This window comes from Vulpes vulpes, chromosome 13, assembly GCF_048418805.1.
Source record: "Vulpes vulpes isolate BD-2025 chromosome 13, VulVul3, whole genome shotgun sequence".
In the NCBI taxonomy this organism is placed as follows: domain Eukaryota; kingdom Metazoa; phylum Chordata; class Mammalia; order Carnivora; family Canidae; genus Vulpes; species Vulpes vulpes.
In genome coordinates this window covers 46,212,596-46,233,520 of record NC_132792.1, presented here as the reverse complement: position 1 = coordinate 46,233,520, position 20,925 = coordinate 46,212,596, and the positions used below count along the sequence as shown (strand labels likewise).

General features: G+C 35.0%; 2 protein-coding genes across 2 annotated transcripts in view; one reads left to right on the top strand and one right to left on the bottom strand.

Annotated features, from left to right (window-relative positions):
- CNBD1 (cyclic nucleotide binding domain containing 1) overlaps positions 1–20,925 on the top strand; it is a 352,114-nt gene that overhangs the window by 139,979 nt on the left and 191,210 nt on the right. The window lies entirely within an intron of this gene.
- On the bottom strand, positions 12,340–12,786 carry LOC112932018 (large ribosomal subunit protein eL32-like). Its single transcript, XM_072733655.1, has one exon. The coding sequence runs from the start codon at positions 12,745–12,747 to the stop codon at positions 12,340–12,342; it is 408 nt and encodes a 135-aa protein (XP_072589756.1). The 5' UTR covers positions 12,748–12,786.

Sequence of the window (20,925 nt, the reverse complement as noted above, 5' to 3'; positions counted from 1 at the left end):
ATTAATATATGAATTGCAATTGCCTTTGTTATCTTTGTTAACACTTGGTATTGTCAGTCTTTTTAATTTTAGCTGTTCTAATGGATATGTAGGTGCATCTGACTAAGGATTTAATTTGCACTTCCTTGGGGATACTTGATGTTGAGCATTTTTTTCATGGGCATATTCACCATTTATATGTCTTCTTTTGTACATCTGTTCAAATCTTTAGCCCAGTTTTTTAAAAAAGATTTTATTTATTTGAGAGAGAGAGAGAGAAGGCATGAATGGGGGGGAAGGGGCGGAGGGAGAGACAGAAGCAGGCTCCCCACTTAGTGAGGAGCACAGTGCAGGGCTCAATCCTGAGACCCTGAAATCTTGACCTGAGGCAAAGGCAGACACTTAATTGAGCCACCCAGACACCCATAGCCCATTTTTTAATAGAGCCGTTTATCTTCTTATTGAGTTAGAAGGATACCCTAAAGGGATAGAAATCTTTTTCCTGGGAAGATATTACAAGTCTTTTTTTATTCTGTGGCTTGCAATATATATATATGTATATATATATATATATATTGCTCTTTGCAAATATATATATGTATGCATGTATATATGTACATATATTTATGTATATATGTATATATATATTTGCAAAGAGCAGAATATTTTTATTTCAATATAGTATAATTTGTTAGGTTTTTCTGTTATGCTTCATGTTATTTGTGTTCTATCTAATCAATATTTGACTAACTCAAGGTTGAAAGGTTTCCTTCAGTGTTTTTTTCCAGTTTTAATTTTTACATTTAGATTTTCCATTCATTTTGGTTGGCTTTTGTGTATGATGTGAGATAAGAGTCAGTGTTCATTTTGTCCATGTGGATATCCAATTGTTCTGACAATATTTATTGAAAAAACTTCACTTTTCCTACTGGCATCTCTTGGCACTATTTGCTTGAAAATCAATTGAACATATATTTGTGGGTCTATTTTTGAACTCTGTAATTGGCTTCACTCATGTGTATATTTGCTCTTTCATGAATATCACACTGTCTTAATTATTGTAGTTTTATGTGTCTTGCAATCAGGTAGGATATGTCCTCCAATTTTGTTCTTCTTAAAAATTAATTAGGATATTTTAGGTCACTGATTTTTTTATGTAATTCTTAGAAAGAGAATATCAGTTTTATTTTCTATTTTTCTGGAAATGATTGTGTAGGATTTGTATCATTTCATAGTTAAATATTTCAGGGAATTGCCAGGGCACTGAACTTTCTCAGGAGTTTTCTTTGTGGGATGGTTTTGAATTACAAGTTATTTTTCTTAATAGATTATTAGGTCTATCAAGGTTTTCCATTTCTACTTCAGTGAGCTGGAGTAGTTAAAATGTTTCAATGAATTTGTCAATTTCAATGACATACTCATTTTTTTCCCTTAACGTTGTTCATGATACTAATTTAAGATTCTTGTAATATCTGTAGGAACTACAATGACTAATGTTTCTTCTCTCATTCTTGATATCAATAATTTGTGTCTTCTTTCTTTTTCTTTGTCACTGTGGTTAAAAGTTGGTCAATTTTCTTTGTCAAACAACGATCTTTGTTGTTCATTTGTTTTCTCTTTTTATATTCTCAAAATTTGTTTGCTCCTATCTTTTCTCTTGGTTTGTGATTATTTTGCTCTTTATTATCTTATTTCTTAAGATGGAGGTTTACATCATTGATTCAAAACTATTATTGTTTTGTAAATTAAGCTTAGTGTTCTAAAGTTTTCTCTAATCACTGATTTGGCTGCAATCTTTTAATTTTTGATATGTTGTATTATCATTTTCAGTTAATTCAAAATATTTTCTAATTTTTCTTATTGATTCTTTTTGATTTGTGGGTTATTTAGAAGTATATTGTTTAATTTCCAAATATTTGGAATTTTCCAAATATCTTTCTGTTATTTCTAGTCTAATTCCCTTGCATGTTTCCAGTTTTTAAAAAAATAAGCTTGTTTTGTGGTGCCTGGGTGGCTGGGTTTGTTAAGCGGCTGCCTTCAACCCTCTCCCTCTGCCTGCCACTCCCCCTGCTTGTGCTCTCTCTCTCTCTCTGTCAAATACATACGTACATACATACATACATACATACATACATAAATCTTTAAAATAAAAAATGCTTGTTTTATTACCATTCTGGGAAGTAGAGTTTATCTAAGTGAATATGACTTGTGCATTTTTCTCTTGTTGGGTAGATAATTCTGTAATTGTAAGTGGATAATGTTCAGGTGTTCAGTCATTTCTCCAATTTTTCTAAATATGTATTTCTTAGATTACTCATTGAGGATTGCTGAAATTTCTAACAATAGTTATGGATTTATTTATTCCTCCTTTTAGTTCTATTAGTTTTGCTTCATGCATTTTAAAACTTGCTATTAGAAGAACACACATTTAGCATATTAATGTGTTCTTGATCCCTTTATAATTATGTCATGTCCCTCTTAATCCTAATAATTTCCTTTCTTTTGTTGCCTACTTTGTACATAGCCTCTGTAACTTGCTTCTGACTACTGTTAGAATAGTATATTTTCCCCATCATTTTATTTCAAAATTATTTATATTTTTATGGTTAAAGTTGGTTTCTTGACCTTTCCATATACCTCAATCTTGTGTGTATATGTGTATGTTTAATCCAATCTCACAATCTCTATATTTTAATTCTGGTGTTAAGACCACTTAAGTTCATCTAATATTACTGTGGTTGGATTTAAATCTTTCATTTTTTCATGTTTTCTATTATGTTCCATTTGTTCTTGTTTTGTTTTTTTTCACATTCTGCATTTTCTTTCGGATTGAGGATTTTTTATGATTCCATCTTATATCTCCCTTATTGGCTTATTAATTATGATTCTTTTTTTTTTTTATGATTCTTTTTTTTAAAGATTTGATTTATTTGACAGACAGAGAGAGAGAGAGAGAGAGAGAGAACAAGGAGGGGGAGTGACAGGCAGAGGGAGAGGGAGAAGCAGGCTCCCTGCTGAGCAGGGAGCCCGTTGCACGCTCCATCCCAGGACCCTGGGATCACTATCTGAGCCAAAGGCAGATAGATGCCTTACTGACTGAGCCACCCAGGCACCCCAATTATGATTCTTTAAGAACTGTTTTTAGTAGTTACCTATAATTAACAATACACAAATTTAATTTATCATAATCTACCCTCAAATATTTAATACCACTTTGAATGTAGTGTTAAAACATTACAACAGTATATTTCCACTTCTCTAAAATTCTTGATACTACTTCTTTCATGTATTTTACATATGTTGTAAAATTCACAGTACATTGATTCTGTTTTAGTTTTAGATAATAAAATGTCTTTTAAAGCAATTAGTAAAAAAGTTTTAATACTTATTTTTATTTTTGCCATTTTCAGAGCTTGTAATTTCTTTATGTAGACCCAAATCCTTCCACTGGAAGAAATTGAGTTAATATTTCTTGTAGCACAGGCCTGCTGACAATGAATTGTCTCAGGGTTTGCTTGCCCCCAAACATGTTTATTTTACCTTTGTTTCTTATGTTTTGAGAGATGTTCTCTCTGATATAGAGTCTTAATAGGGCTTTTTAAAATTCTATACTTTTTGGGCACCTGAGTGGCTCAGTCAGTTAAGTGTCCAATTCTTGGTTTTGGCTCAGGTCATGATCTCAGGGTCTTGGGATTGAGACCCCCATTGGGTTCCCTGCTCAGCGGGGAATCTGCTTGAGATTTCTTTCTCCCTCTCCCTCTGCTACTCCCCTCACTTGTATGTGTGCATTCTTTCTCTCTCTCTCAAACAAATAAATAAACTTTAAAATAGAAAGGTGTAGGTAAGATATTAGGGTAAATAGTATTTATGTCTGGAAACAAGGTTGGATTCTTTGTTAAGCTTTTGGAATGGTGGATTGGGGTGAATTTTATTTTCTTTCTTCTTTTTTTTTCATTCTTTTTTTGTATGTGGTTACCTTCATTCTATCATTCACTGTAAATTCCTCTAGGATTATTTTGTACTTAGGGTGAGGGCTCGGTTGCAAGTTTTCTTCAATATTCCTGTTACACCTTTAGCTTTAGGCTTTTCCTGTGACTTTGCGCTTCAGGGAGGTTATGTTTTGGTGTTCTTGTACTTTATTCAGCAGGAGATTGCTGTTACTTGTTTCCTTGTGTTTATTAACCTGGAATTGGAAGTTACAGGGAGGTTCTCTGCTGTCCTGATGCAGCCTTTGTCTTATGCAGGCCCTTTGTCCCTGGATTTTGGGAATTGGACTTTCTCAGTGATTTTGGCCTTCCCCCAGTGGTGGGGTCTCTTGAATTGTCTGGACACAGGGAGCTTTCTGTCTGTACAAAGGAACTGAGGTTTTATTCACTGCCGTTCCATAGTTCCCAAATGCAGTGGTTCTCCACCAGTATCCTGAGGATGATGGAGTTTGCTGCCTTTCCTGGAATGCTTTAAGGTTTGGTTCCACGGTAGAGATAGGGGAGAGGGATCCAGGTAAGCTTGATACTTTTTCTTCAATAGCTGTTCCTCCCCTTTTCTTGAGCTGCTACTAGAATCGCTACTAAGGTCTTAGGGAGGTCAGTGAAGATTCCATGAATGGATGTGAACTCTCATGGAGTCTGACGCTCCTATGGGTTTTATAAGAACATTATAGCCTTCACTCACATTTTTAAAGAAATTTTAAGGTGATTTTTAGCCGGATTCTTACCAAATCGTGTAGATTCTTACTGGGATTCTTACCCACTGCCTCTTCCTCCTGTGTTCTGCCTCAGCTTGTGACTCTCTCACTTGGACACATCTGACTTTCCTTAGATTTCAGTCAAATTTTTTTGCCTTGCAACCCCAGCTCTCTGATCTGGTTTTTATTTTATTTTATTTTATTATTTTATTTTATTTTATTTATTTTAATTTCTGCTGGTTTTTAAAAAGAGAATTATACTTTTGTTGATTATTTGGTTTTCTCTGGTTCTTAGAGCATGAGAGAGACATTCTTTTTAGTTTCTACTTGCTAAGCAGAATGCAAATAAGATTTTTAAAAGTAGAAAAGGAAGGTACATGGGCAGGGAGCAAAATATTTTGTAACAAGTATATGGAGATATTTCTGAAGCAATAATTATTATGTTCAGATTTTCAGATGCTACCGTTTTGAAATACTGTCCCTTGGGTAGTGCAAATATTATAAACCTGCTTTCAAAGGCCAAAACATTGTTTATTTTCAAAATGATGGTTCTACAGAAAATAAAATAACTCTAAAGCTTATGGAATTACATTTACTGAAAATACAGATTATAGAATTGATGTTAAACCATAAAACAAAATAAAATATTCTAATATATTTCTTATAGTCATTATTTAGCTTTTGAGAGATTCCCAAGGTGTTGCTAATCAGATCTTTTGCAAGTTCAGTAATTGACTGCATTTGAATACTTCAGTAGCTGCATGTAAGAGAAAATCCAACTTACACTGCCTTAAACTGAAAAGTAAATCACTTTCTCCTAAAACCAAAAGTCCCAGGGCATTAAGAACTTTATGCACAGATTGAAAGAGGGTTCATAATGTTTAATGGGGCTACAGTGACAATTCTCTTCAATTCCTCCTCTTGGCCTTCCTTTGGGTATCAGCTTAATCCTTTGTCTAGCTGAACTACTCCATACCTTACATTTAGACTTAGTACTGTCGGGATCCCTGGGTGGCGCAGCGGGTTTAGCGCCTGCCTTTGGCCCAGGGTGCGATCCTGGAGACCCGGGATCGAATCCCACGTCGGGCTCCCGGTGCATGGAGCCTGCTTCTCCCTCTGCCTGTGTCTCTGCCTCTCTCTCTCTCTCTCTCACTGTGTGCCTATCATAAAAAAAAAAAAAAAGACTTAGTACTGTCAAAGGAAAGAAAAGCACCCAGCATTCAAAGCAAAAACTCAAAATCTACTCTGTTTTAATCAGGTTTGGTCACATGACTACTTTTGAATCAATCACTGTCCCCAAAGGGATGTGACATGATTCCTGGATTGGCCAAAATGACAAGATTCTTTCCTGGAAGTGGCAGTGAATTCAGCTACCTTAGAATAAAATAAAATACAAATGAGTATCAGGAATTACCTGGGAAGCAGAAACATCGATGTTAGTGAAACACTTCTTAGTATCCATTATACATATTTTTTGAATACCTAGTGGGTATAAAGAACCAAAACTAGACACATTGAAGATTTAAAGTGAATGGAAAACATTCACTATCTACATCAAAAAATAGACCAAATATGGCATTGTGTGGCAAAACAGCAGTAAGCATATTGTTGAGGGATATTGTAAGACAAAGGTCTTGGATATTCTTCATTGAAATATATTCCTGAGAGTCTTAGAATTTTAAAACTTGGAATTACTTGAGAGATCATTGAGTTTACCTTTCTTATTTTACAGATGAGGTAACAGAGACCAGAGATACTAAATGACTTGACAAAGGTCATGTGGGTGGCAGGTGTTGAAGCCTGGGAGAGAACACAATTTCTTTGGCTGTGAGTCTGCAGCTCTCTCCATTACCCCATGTTTATTCTGAAAAAGAAAAATTTTGTGATCACATTATGTGCACATAGTCATTTGTCACTATATAATGGCTTTTTTGAAGTGATAAATTGATTGCAAAAGTTCTATCCTCTTTTCCAAAGGCCAGGTTGTATGCATGCCTGCTTATGACTGTAACTTTCAAATTGAAAGGCATATTAGGTTTTTTTCCCGCTGTTTCAAAGACATTTTTCAAATGTTTCACCTATGACATTGCCACCTACTAATACTTATGAATATTAAGTAATGTTAGAGGTTAATGGATTGCTAATGATGGATTGTTGTAACTCAATTGGCCCCTTTTTGGCATGAAATGCCCAATAAAATGCTCTTTGCATAGCAAAACTAAGTAGTCTTAGTTATATTGTGCCTGACTGAGGACAGTGGGATGCTTTATCTATCCATATGCCATAGCTATCTGTTGGGATAATATTAAAAGAGCATTTGTGACTTTTATAAGTTATTTTATAAATTATTGATGAATTTATCAGATTTTCTGTACCCTGACATTTAATAGTCATAACTATTTTTGGTAGTGCTTGTTTTAAAATACTGTGCTTAAATAATTTAACTTTTTAATAATATTTAATCGTGATAATTTTAAATAATACCTGAAGGAAATATTTTATTGTTAAAAGTAGTAATAGTATTATGATTAAAATTACTAGGGAAGAGGGGGATCCCTGGGTGGCTCAGCAGTTTAGCGCCGCCTTCGGCCCAGGGCGTGATCTTGGAGTCCAGGGATCGAGGCCCACATCAGGCTCCCAGCATGAAGCCTGCTTCTCCCTCTGCCTGTGTCTCTGCCTCTCTCATTCTCTCTCTCTCTCCTCTGGGTCTCTCATAAATAAATAAATAAATCTTTAAAAAAAATAAAGATTTTAAAAAAATTACTAGGGAGGAGTAAATTTTGGCATTGATTTTATTAGCATTTTGTTATGAAAAGCTCTCATTAACCTTATATCTCTTTATAAAGGTAGGAGAGTAATTTTTTGAGAAATGGGTCTAAAAGCCAAGTCTCTTTGAAAGCAAATTGAAATGTTTAATGCAGTATAACAAAAAAATAATTAAGCATTTATATTGTTCTTGATATTTTGGTGCACAGAAGTATAACGAAAAAAGAATCTCTAACAAAACTGACAATCTTAGAGAATAAATATGGCATGAACATGAGTAATTATATACTGTCAAATATGATATTGATAATGAAACTGGGCTCTTCGGCTCTCTAAACAATAGAAATTGACAAGAAGCCAGGTGTGAATTCCAGGCAAGTCTTTTTTGGGACTTATGCTCTAGTACAAAAGTAAGAATCCTTAGGCTGGCTTTCTGAGGAGAGATTGAGGAGAGCTTTAAAGAGACTTAGGAAAAGGAGTGAAGTCTAAATACATAGAGGTGGGATTTTTTTCTTTTTTTTGGGTCTGTGTACTTAAAGATCATGCTTCTTCATGTGTTGCATGTCTAATTAGCCTGTTAAATCTCTACCCTTGGACATGATGTATAGTTTTATGATGAGGGAGAAAGTTCATGAAAGATCAGTGCTGGGGAACAAAAAAGAAACGAAGAATTAGAGAACACAAAAATAGACTTAGAGAACCAATGACTCCATCAAACATAATAACACTCATATTATAGGAGTCCTAGAAGAAGAAGAGAGAGAAAGGGGACAGAAATTTTATTTCATTAAAAATAGCTGAAGACTTCCCTAATCTGGTCCATTTTGGTATAGAATGATTTGGTCAGGTTCTGGCAGCTGAGCTTCTTTTTAAGGTGAATATCCTACTTTTGTATTTTCATGGGCTTACTCAGCAGGCATGTGTTTCAGCTCTTCTTTCAATGGACCTGGCCAAGGAATGCTGGATTTTGTGATTAAGTGTAAGGGGACCTGAGTCTAATCCTTGCTCTGTATTCATATGGACTATATGAATAATACATAGTGATTTGATAATACAGGAAATGAGATGGCTTCAACGAGGGAGATTTAGGGAAAACTTCATAGAGAAGAATATAGTTGAGGTAGGCTTTAAAAGGATTAGTAGAAGACAGAAAACAAGAAACAACAAGGCTTGAAGGTAAGAAGGATCCTAGAATTCTCAGGAAGTCTTGTTTGGTGGGAAAGATAGATCTTTGAAGTGAAGTAGGTGGAATGACAGACAAAAAACAGGTTGAATATAGTGGAACTGAATCTAATAGTGCTGAGAGTAGTAATAGATTAACCATAGACTTGATTCTATAGCCAGTGGTAGTCATTAAAAGTATGGTCTTAGAGTCACACGGCCAAAGTACCTAAGTATACATGAAAGAATATTTTTCTGCGGCTGTATAGGATGGATTTAAGTATATGTGTGTAAGGGGTGGGAAGACAGGGGCATGGAAAGAATCAATTGAGGTTATTTAGTATTTCAAACCAAATATGTTAAGTTCAGTCTCCAAATGGGAAGTGGAAACAAGAGATTGAATATAATTAACGTTCTAGAAATTGACTTGGTAGAGCATGGGCTAAATGAAGGTATGTCTGGATTTATTGGGGATTAAGAAATATAATTTAATAAAGAATGTCAGAAACTTTATGAAAAGTGACAAAAATGAAGTCATAATCAGCCATTGAATTTATTAATTGAAAACCCTTTTTATAAGGATCAGTTCTTTATAGAGCCTTAGAGGTGCAATCATATTGCTAAGATTTGAAGAGTAAGTGAGAGGTGAAAAAATGGGCTGGGAATACAATTTAGCCTTATTTTGTCCCAAAGAATTTTTTCTTTCCTTCTATTTAAAAATTGTATAATATTAGACTTTGAGACTATTGAAAATGTAACTTGTTCATGCAGAATGACTTTCATTAGTAACATGTAGATATTTTATAATACAGCTAGTCAATTCCTCAGATGGATATTCAGATACAGTCTTAATTTCCTATTTATGGAAATCCAGGTTGAACATATTTCTTTTTATTTTCATTTTATATGTCTCATTTTTCTATTTTATTTTTTTATGAATACAAATGTAAAGTGAATAAACCTTTAAAATGTTTTCATTTAATCACTTGGTGGTTCTAGTATACCCTTTCAAAGAATGTAATGTTTCTGTTTTATATAATTACTATTTAATTGGTGTACAATTTGTGAGTGAGGGGGATAATTTATAAGGATAAGCAAACTGATTTAAGAATGTGCAAAACAGAGCATATATTATAAAGATAGCTTCATATAAGATTATTTCCTTTTTGTCATTCTCTAATATATCCCCAAGAATGTTAATTTATCTTGAATTATTGCCTTGTGTGGAAGTTAATAACCTTCTAAGTATGGTTGACTGATGACAATGTAGTATTCACCAATATCTGACAAAGATAAGTTATTGGAAATGCATTAATTTATCAGAATATATCAGTTTCCAATATACTATTAAATTAAGAACATACATTTTTTTCAAATAACACATTTAAAGTTTGAATTGTCTGCAACTGAATTCTTAGTTTGCTTATCTTCAAAGTTCTTTTTATTTTTCCAACTTTATGGAGGAATAATTGACAAATAGAATTATACATATTTAAGGTGTACAGTATGATGATTGGATATACATATACATTATGGAATGATTACTATGTTTCAATATACTATATTGTTATTATGTATTATATTGAATTAATTCTTAGATGTAAGAATTATGGTTAGATATATTAATTTAATTTTCCAAAAGAAAAAACTAAGAGAAATTAAAATATGCAGGAGCAAAGACATAACAAGAGAAATAGGCTAGGGATTTAGATCTACTGATTTCACTTCTCACTCTAGTCAGCCTTCCATACTTGAAGAATAATTTTATTTATTCACTAGGAAAGTTCTTGCTTGTCTCACATTTTCAGTCTAGAGGAACTACATCAGATTTGGTATTTCTGGGATTAATTGATAATTGCAAATTTTAATTGGCACATATATAAAAATTTCCCCTCTCCTACTTATTGTGCAGTCCAATTTTATTTTCTGTGCTGGCTCCATTTTTTGTACCTGACTGCTAAATTCTGGTAATTTTCAGGGCTTATTGTTTCTTACTTAATTTTTCTGGGCCACCAATGACTTAGATAAGAGTCTAAAAGTCATCCTTTCATAGATTTGTAACCCCAGATGTTACCTCTTTTCTGAGTTTCAAGTCTGTCAATTCTGAAATTGAATGTCTCATGGTCACCCATATTCAACATTCTCAAGTTAACTTATCATCTCTCCACAACCTTCTAATTTCAGACTTGCTCTTCCTCCAGTATTCTCTCTCTCAATAGATGAAGGGCTTTTTATCATTAGTGTAGTTACATAAAACAGAAGCCCGAGAGTTGTCTCTATTCCTCTTCTCTCTCATTCATGTCTGCCACTTTGAATTTATCACTGTGTCTTTTTGCTGTTACCTCCTAAATATCTATGACAGGGGCTAAGTGTTATATGAATAAACATGATCTTTTCATCTCTGACTTCTAAGATAATTATGTCCTTATTTTACCTTTTTTTTTTCATGTGATTTTTTGGCAACTCTTTTGTTGTATAGAATTTGGTAAATGGTCAATTCTTTTTTTTTTTTTTAAAGATTTTTATTTATTTATTCATAGAGACAGAGAGAGAGAGGCAGAGACACAGGCAGGGGGAGAAGCAGGCTCCATGCAGGGAGCCTGACATGGGACTCGATCCAGGGTTTCCAGGATCATGCCCCGGGCTGCAGGCTGCACTAAACCACTGCGCCACCAGGGCTGCCCGGTAAATGGTCAATTCTTATAGGAAATGCATTAAATGGGGCTTCCCATTTGTGGAGAACTTGGATTGTTGTTGCGGATGTCTGGAGTGGCAATTTTCTGGCCACCTGTGAACAGCAAATGGCAGCAGGACATGGAATGCCTGGTGGTCCCTGGGAGAAAGCAAGTAAATTGCATGGTGTTGTACAGTGGTTGAGGTACTGACAGTAATGAATCGACTGGAAAAGCTCTCTAGCTGGGAAAGAGCAGCCTGTTGAGAGGAAAAGCTGATTTCCAAGAGTAGGGAATTTTTCTATTTTAAGATTTATTTATTCATTTGAGAGAGAGAGTGAAAGAGAGTGAGAACTCATGAGTGGGGTGAGGGGCAGAGGGAGAGGGTAAGAATCTCAAGCACACTCCCTGCTGAGTGGGGATCCTGATGCAGGACTGATCCCAGGATCCTGAGATCATGACCTGAGTTGAAACCAAGAGTCTGATGCTTAATCAACTGTTTCCATCAGTAGGAAATAGTAGGAAAGAGAGTGTATTAGTCATGGTTCTCTGGAGAAATAGAACCAATAGGATGGCTATGTAGAGTTAGGGATTTATTTTAAGAAATTGGCTCATGTGACTGTAGGGCTGGAAAGGTCAAAATCTGAAGCGAATACCAGAGAACCAGAGACTTGATACAATCCCAAGGCAGTCTGGAGGCAGATGTGGAACTACACCTCAGTCTTTTGCTTAGAGCTGTCAACTGATTGGATGAGGCCTAATTGCAAAAGTCTCTTGATTTAAAGATTAATCACATCTAAAACATACGTTCACAGCAACATCCAGACCACTATTTGACCAAACAACTGGGAACCATAGCCTAGCAAAAGGACACATAAAATTAACCATTACAGAAAGAGAGCATGTCTACATGGCATTTTTATTTTTATTTTAAAAAATATTTTATTTAAATCAATTTGCCAACATATAGTATTACACCCAGTGGTCATCCCATCAAGTGCCTTCCTTAGTGTATATGGCATTTTTTTTGTAGTTTTATGGTTTTATTAATACAAATATGACACATACATAAGTTGTCTATTCATTTTCTTCACTATGCAGCCTGGCATTGGGATTGGTGACTCTGATGGCCAGCTGGGCTGCTCTTTCCACAGTAGCTTTGGGGTTCTTGGAGGATACATTGTGATCAATCTCTGCATAATAAGATTCGTTGCACATCAGCAGCACTTCAAGCTCCTTGATGTTGTGGACTAGGAACTTCTGGAAGCCACTGGGTAGCATGTTCTTTGTTTTCTTGTTGCTGCTGTAACCAATGTTGAGCATCAAGATCTGGCTCTTGAATCTTCTGCGTACCCTATTGTCAATGCCTCTGGGTTTCTGCCAGTTGCACTTAATTTTGACATATTGGTCTGACTGGTTCTGGATGAGCTTCTTGGTCCTATTTTTAACGATCTTGGGCTTCACCAGAGGTCTGAGGGCAGCCATGATGCCCAGCAATTGATGGCTGCCACCTCCGCAGGCGGCGCTGAGAAAGAGTTATGTGGCATTTTTAAAGGAAATTTCTGTGAGCAGTAGTTTGCAAAGTTCTCAATATGTTCCTTTATAAAATATAGTAAAGATCTCCATGATTTTCAGAGTTTTTATTAATGTTTAATCCAATTACAGGCCATGTAGAACATCAACTTCATTTGAACGACATATTTAATACATCCACCTCGTTTTACCTCATTTGCTGCCACACTTCTATTTGGGGAGTTGCTTCCTGCCTGAAGGATCTGTATTGGTTACCCATCTGGTCTCTCAATAGTCACTATTTTCCCTTTCTTCATTTTTTCTTCATGTATCAGTTTATGAAGTTTATATGGCTTCCAAAGACACAGATTTGAGTGTTTTAAAATGAGTAGCCTGAATACTTGGTATTGATTCTAAGCTTCTTGCCTACATTTCCAATTTCATCTTGTATCACTTTCTCCTACTATCTCTGCTTTAAGTGTTCCAGGTTTATTGCATTATGGCCTATGCAGTTCCAGTAATTACCTCCCCCCCTTATTTCCCAGAGACCTCTCACTGTCTCTTTTCAGCCCTACATATTCTTTTCCTATGATTACAATAGGAAATGACTTCTATTTCCTTAGTTTTCCTTAGTTTTGAATGTCACTTTATCAGGGAAGTCTATACTAATTTTAGGGACTAGATTATTTCCTCTTTAAATGCCTCCATAATACCCTAACTAATCATTTGTATATAAAATTGATATTGCCTTGAGGCATATTGGCACACAGTAGGCGTGCAATATAACTCTTGAATTCATGGCAGGATCTACTTCAGAACACTCTTGACCAGTACAGTCTCTGCCATAACGTTCTGCTTTTCTGAGAGTGACAACCCCCTACCCTACCACTTCTCCCTTAATTGCAAGGGAAGGAGATACTTTGTCAATCATCCAGGTGCATTGATAATTGTGTTAGGAATTCAGATACGCAAAAATACTAATGGCTCAGGCTTCTCGGAGTAAGGTGGCTTTGGGATCACTTTTTAACTTTTTCTGCCTCTTTCTCATAAGGCAGCTGTTAGAAGAGGTAGAGATGCTACAGAAAAGGAAGGGCCCAAGTTTTGGAAATATTAAGCACAAACTCTCAGGTAAAACTCTTCTTAGATTGTAGAGCAAATGTTTCCTTTTCCTGTTATTTCCTTGATGTTTCTTTCTTTTTTAGGGCTTTTAAAATTTATTTATTTATTTACTGGTCCGGTTCACTTTCTTAGAATGGTTAAAAATAATTTACAAAAGAGAAGGATTGTCATATTTACCCATTTATTCATTTCATAGTCAGGTTGCTAATTTTTAAAATTTCCAAATTACCTCTTGCCCTCTGGAGCATTGGATAACCCGGTCCCATTGCTATGCCTATTAAGTCTTTGCTCTTGTGAACCTTGTGTGCATAGAGGCCGCAGGACCCCAAGATTTTAATAGAGAAGTAAAATTTTCAGAAATTTTTGCCCGATGCAGTTCTGTTAAATCTGCAAAAATAATTTATGCATTGTGAGCAAATGTCTGTAATCTTCTAAAACATCACATTCACAATAGCATACCCTCTTCACCTAAACTGCAAAAGCTTCAGATTAAATGAAGGTTAATTATGTTTCTTACTGTGTTTTGTTTTCACAAAATACAAGATGCAGAGCAAAATAACTTAGTAGCTGCACATTAGAATTACCTTTTACCCTATTTTAGGGGCTAAGGGATTGTTTAGTTTGGATTTGGATTCCTGGGAAACCTAGGGCTTTCCTAAGATAATACACTTGACAGCCTACATTGAACATACTAAATTGATTAGGAGATAAGCTTATGCTTTTTTGGCTAGCTTCCTATTTGAATATTGTCTTTTTTTCTTATTTTCCTTCACTGTAACTAGATTAGATATCTCTCTGCTATTATAACAATCAATAAATAGCTTTTATTTTTAACTTGTGATTTTGCATCATAATTACTAGATTATGTGTCTATGTCCTCTACTAAATTGCCTGTTGGCAAGGCAACAATCTTATTGTCCTTGTAACTAGGCGTATGGCAGGCACTCAGTTATTGCCTTCTGAGTGAATGACTATGTGATTGTTTTTGTGTTTGGAACATCCCTTGGGTTTTTTTTGTTTGTTTGTTTGTTTGTTTTTTGTTTGTTTGTTTGTTTTGTAGTATTGAGTGTAACCTCAGAGGATGATAAGTAACAGTTGTTAGGCAATTGGTCTTTTTTCTGTTCCTAAAATCACTCTTATACTCTGAAGCAATCAGTCCTTTCATGTATTTTTAAATATCACAGTAAGGGACTGTTTTGTGGGAAATCAAACAGGAGCTGTATTAGTCACTCAGACTGCCATAACAAGAAGATATAGACTGGGTGTCTAAATGTTCTGACAATTCTGGAGGTAGGGAAGTCCAAGATCAAGGTGCTGGCCAGTTGGGTTTCTAGTGAGAGCTCTCTTCCTGAACTGCGAAGGCCACCTCCTTGCTGTGTCATCACATGGCAGAGAGAGAACCAGTGTGCAAAAGTGAGCCCTTTGGTATTTCTTTCTGTAAGGACACTAATATTATCAGAATAGGTCCCTACCCTGTGATCTCATATAACCTTAATGACTAACTCTAAATATATTTACATTTGGAGTTAGGGCTTCAACATAGGGATTAGGGGAGGACACAGTTCAGTCCATAGCAGAGGCATCAGAGAATTTTTAATTTAAAAGTCTATTTTTAATGCAGAAAGAGCATGATTGAATATGAGGAACCTGAGAGAGAACTCAGTAAAACTACAAATTTGTGCCGGAGTACTTTCCTTCCACAAATTTCCTGCCCTTCAGATGAGAAAAGGTTAGGAAAAACAATGCATCTTTCATCCAGTGACTTAAATTAGATTCTGAGTTCCAGATCACAAGAAAGAAAATAGAGTCAGGATGGTAGAAAAGTTCATAGAGCAGGCCACAATGAGGGAGCTTTGTTTCTTCTGATTCTGTTCTTTTCTCCTCCTCTCTTATAGCCTCTAGTTTACAAAGTTGTGCATAGTAATTATAGCAGGTTAAGAGGAAATTCGAGAGAAGGCACATTTAAATGCCAAAAAGTAGGGCCTGGAGCACTGGATTAACTGGAAATTAATGCAAGAAGCAAAGGAAGTTCGAGGTACACCAGGAAGCAGACATAGCTCCCTTAATCACATGGCTTTCCTCCCATTTGACATTTTCCTTTCCAGATCATTCCCTAAGCATTAACAGTTCACTTTTGACAAGGCAAAAAAGTTTATAGGATGTGTTGAACTTTCTGGGGTAAAGGAAAGTGTTGGATTTTCTGAGTATCTCCTTATGCAGTGAACCTTTTATATGTAAAGTTCATTTTGTTTTTCCATTTCAACTCTGTTTTTGACATGTTCCTTTTTTCTTTTAATTTTGTATTTATAATGTTTAAAACTAATTTTTGAATTATTAGTTGGACTAAAATTAAGTCTGAGGAGTAAAAAATTTCTGTGATTTGCAAAAGAAGAAACTGAGGTTCACAGCTTATGCAACACAGGAGATCACATACCTTGCAATGGGTAAAGCTGTCTTTCATATCCAAGAGTGACTAACTAAAAGATGTTGTCTTTTCATATAAAACACTTCAATGTGTACCAAGAAAAACATTTATGTTTCTCTACTTGACAAGCATAAGCCCTGTCTTCATAAACCATTAGAAATAATTATAGTCTTCACAGTGGGGCAGAAGCAGTTTTCTGCTTTGATGTATGCCTTGTAGAGAAGAATAACATTTTAACTATGATTTTGACTTTGTTCTTCATTAGTTTACATCCTGTTGAGCTTTTCCTCTTACTGCTTTATTCTGAAGAATTTTAGTGCAACGCATGTCACCACAAATATGATTAGATTAACTGGCATTTGATTGTGCTTTGCTTCAAACTTCCCTCCTTGTTGCCTCAGGTGCTAGCTTTTTAGGATTTCCTGCAGTGATCAGCAACTAGGGAGATTTGCACTTTTGACATCCTAACAGGTAAATTAACTTCTTGATCCATCAAATTCCACTAGAGTCGTCATAATTCTGACTGTGTTGTGACATGCAACCATTGTAAAGTATTTTAAGAGGGTTGGAGATTGATAATACATAAACATGTATGTTTATAACATTATATGCCACTCTTTGCATACTGATGTAGAAAAAAACCATCTCATTTTGTCAAAGAAAAATTCTTAGGTATGATCAATAACTTATATTGGAAAAATGTGCAATATGCTATGATAGATTGTTATTTAAGCATTCCTATAGGAAAATTATAATAACTCATGAATATTTTGTGTAGAAAGAAAGTGGTGTGAGAATAGGTTTGAAATACTGGTTATTCCAAATACTGATTCTATAGCCATAAGCAAGCCTTAGTTTACTCACTTCTAAAAACGTTTAAATAATAATAGTAATAGGTTTTCTTTTTAACAAATATTAATTATGATTCTTCACAAACATTTGACCAAATATTTAAAATAAAATTGTGCACATAATAGAAGTGGTTTTGCTATGTATGATTTGCAGTTTTGAGTTTTAGCTGAATAAACAAATTCTACAATGAATAATAAGTATCCTGAAAAAAAAAAAAGTATCCTGGAAACAAGATAAAACTAATCTAGACTGGGGAGATAAGGTAGTTTTGAAGAAGAGACTTTTTGGAAGACAAAACTTACAACATGACTATATAATATCTATGTGGAGAGAAAGACTTAAAGACATGAAGGTCTTTGAAGGTGGTAGATAGAGACAATAATATACAGAAGATTATAAGACATATTAGAGGTTTGGATTCTACCCCAAGATCAAAGGGAAGTTGCTTAGGATTTGATTCATTGATTTATTAGTTCAACAACTACTCATTACCAGACTTGTGTTAGGCACTCTTCTGGGTTCAAACAACAAAACCAAAAATTATTACCTTCATGCTTATATTCTTGTGGGAGGAGACAATTTAAATATAATAAATTGATTATATTATTTTTTAAGTTGATTATATTCATAATGAGAAAATCAACAATATTGGGGGAAAACAAGATTTAAAATATGGGGCAAATGTAATAGTCTGCAATTTTAGGGAAAAAAATCAGAATGGCAGCCACATGCCGAGTAGATAGGAGACAAGTAGAGCAGGTCAGAGAGTGGCCAGACCATATAGGACTCTTTAGGTCATTGTAAAGGTCATTGAACAGATTTTTGGCAGAGAAGTAACATTACCTGTTTCACATTTTAAGGGGATAACTTTGATGACTTGAGAAAAATAGTGGAATGGCAGTGATAGAAGTTGCAGAATCAGTGAGGGCCATTGTAGATACCAAGATAAGAAATAGGGACCAGGGTGGATTTGATTAGCTAGAAAGGCAAGTTGTAGACATATTCTTGGATATTTTTTGAGAGGTATTGAGCATTTAATGTTTCCTAACAGTTTGAGTGTATGAGAAAATAGAATATTCAAGGAAAACCCCAGCATTTTTATCTGAGCAACTGGAAATAACCAATAACAATAACTGAATAACTGAATAACCAATAACCAATAACTGAAAAGTTCAGTTACAACATGTTAGGTAATGTAACATTAACAGTTTAAATTTTGACATAATCATATTGAGATAATTAACAGATTTTTGAGGGGAAATCATAAACAGTGAGTTAGAGATAAATGGAATTTAGGAAGAACAGCTATAAATTTGGTCATTGTTAAAGCCACTTGATAGATGATATCACTAAAGAAATGCTTGTAGACATAGAGGTTGCAAAATTGATTAATGGCATAATTTTAATGTTAGGAAGTCTGGAAGAAGATTAAGAACCAGGAAACCAACAAGAAAAGGCCAGTTAAATAGGAGGAAAACAGAGGAGTGTATTTACCTAGAGGACAAGTGTAGAAAGTGATCCCAGCCTGGAGTGTCAAATTCTGTTAAAAGTTTGGGTAAGTTGAAGACAGAATTGACCATTAGGTCTAGCAAGGTGGGGCTATTGGTAATGCAAATAAAATAAGTTTCTGTGCAGTTGGGCTATTACATGTCATACTAGAGCATCTTTGTCATGCTGGTCAATCTACAGATAACAATAATAGTACCTAAATAAACTATTGTAAGATGTTTTAAAAGAAAACAACTATTTGAAGAAACTGGAGAGTAACTCAAAACATGCAGACACTTTTGGGAATGTGATCTTTGAGGAAAGAAAATGATACCAGATGAGATTTGTGAGTTTGCAATTTTTTGTGTCATGATGGAAAGTCTCAATGTGGCCCATTGAGGATAGTAGAAGGTAAAGTTTTAAAGGCTTGTATTGTCAGAAGCCAGAGTTCTGAGTTGACAAAATAGTTGGAAAATTTAAGAGGAAAACTATAGAGTGAAGCCAGACTTTCTCTCATCTATGTGATAACTAAAATCTATGTCATAGCTATACTAAAATCTTTGTCTTCCCACTGTAGAGAATTTTCCAGTTTTTCTAGTAAAAGTAGCATCTGGAAAAAGGAAATGAGCAGACACTTAAGCTGCATATTGCAGAAAAATAGATTTTGCAGTTGAATCTAACTGCCTACTAGGCCAAAACCTCAGCACCTTTCAAAGAAAAGTAAATCCAGAGTATCTGCAATGTATAAAACATAATGCCAAGCACACAAAAAATATTAGTAGGCATAAAGTAGCAGGAAAAAGTTACTCAATGGGGCAGCCCAGGTAGCTTAGCAGTTTAGCACCACCTTCAGCCCGGGGTGTGACCCTGGAGACCTGGGATCGAGTCCCACGTCAGGTTCCTTGCATGGAGCCTGCTTCTCCCTCTGCCTATGTCTCTGCCTCTCTCTCTCTCTCTCTCTCTCTCTCTCTCTCTGTGTGTGTGTCTCTCATGAATAAATAAATAAAATCTTTTTTAAAAAAGTTAGTGAGAATACCAGTCAATACAAACTCTATGATCCAGATGTTAGAAATAATAGACAATGACTTTCAAGCAGTCATTATTAATATGTTCAAGAAATAGAAGTAAAACAGAATAATAATGAATTTAACAGATGGGGAATCTCACCAGATAAAGTATGAAAAAGAACCAAAGGAAAATTTTAGGATTAAAAATGAGTAGTATTACTAGGGAAAAAAATACTTCATTCATATACAAGGATCAATATCACATTAAGATACAATTATAAATGTAAATGCAGGTTATTATACAACTTGAAAATACCTGAAGAAAAAAACTGACAAAATGGGGAAATAAAGAAAACCATAATCATAATCATAATCATAATCATAATTGTAGCTTTACACACATCTCAGGAAATTACAGAACTTGATAAAATGTCAATAACAATACTGATTATATGAATGGTGATAGCATTTACTGATTTAAAATGCTTGAGAAAGAATAAAGCTGGAAATAGATGAGGTTAGCTTTGGAAATGGCTAGGTAGATAGATTTATGGTTCTGCTGAGAGGTCTGAGTTGAAGGTAGAAATTTGGCAAACATCAGCTTGTAGACTTAATTGCAGCTAACTATAGGGTTGTTGAGATCTCTAAGGTGTGGAGGGTGAGAATGAAAGGACATGGAAAAGATAAGAGAATCATGAGTCCAAAAAACCTTGATTTATTGAGTAATTCTTGTGGGTTATGCACTATTTACATGTTTTAACACATTTAATCTTCACAGTGGTGCCATGAGATATGCATGTTTATTTCATTTTACAAATGAGGAACTGAGCCAAAGGAATATGATCTGGAGGATTTATACAGAGTGGCTCTGAAAGTGAAATGGATAACAAAAAAGTATGTTACCCTGAAGTCAGTAAGAGTTTAAGAAAGAGATGATGTCATCTGCTGGGAGTGAGAGGGAGTTGCTGTGATAATAGAGTTGGGGGAAATCAAGAAGATTTTTTTTAAATTTTTATTTATTTATGATAGTCACAGAGAGAGAGAGAGAGGCAGAGACATAGGTAGAGGGAGAAGCAGGCTCCATGCACCGGGAGCCCGACGTGGGACTCGATCCCAGGTCTCCCAGATCGCGCCCTGGGCCAAAGGCAGGCGCCAAACCGCTGCGCCACCCAGGGATCCCCAAGAAGATTTTTCTTTTTTTTTTTTTTTTTTTTCCAAGAAGATTTTTCAATATACTTTAATTGCTATGGGTACTAGAAG

Excerpts from the sequence above, each read along its gene's own strand:
- LOC112932018 (XM_072733655.1), bottom strand. The coding sequence starts at position 12,747 with ATGGCTGCCCTCAGACCTCTGGTGAAGCCCAAGATCGTTAAAAATAGG.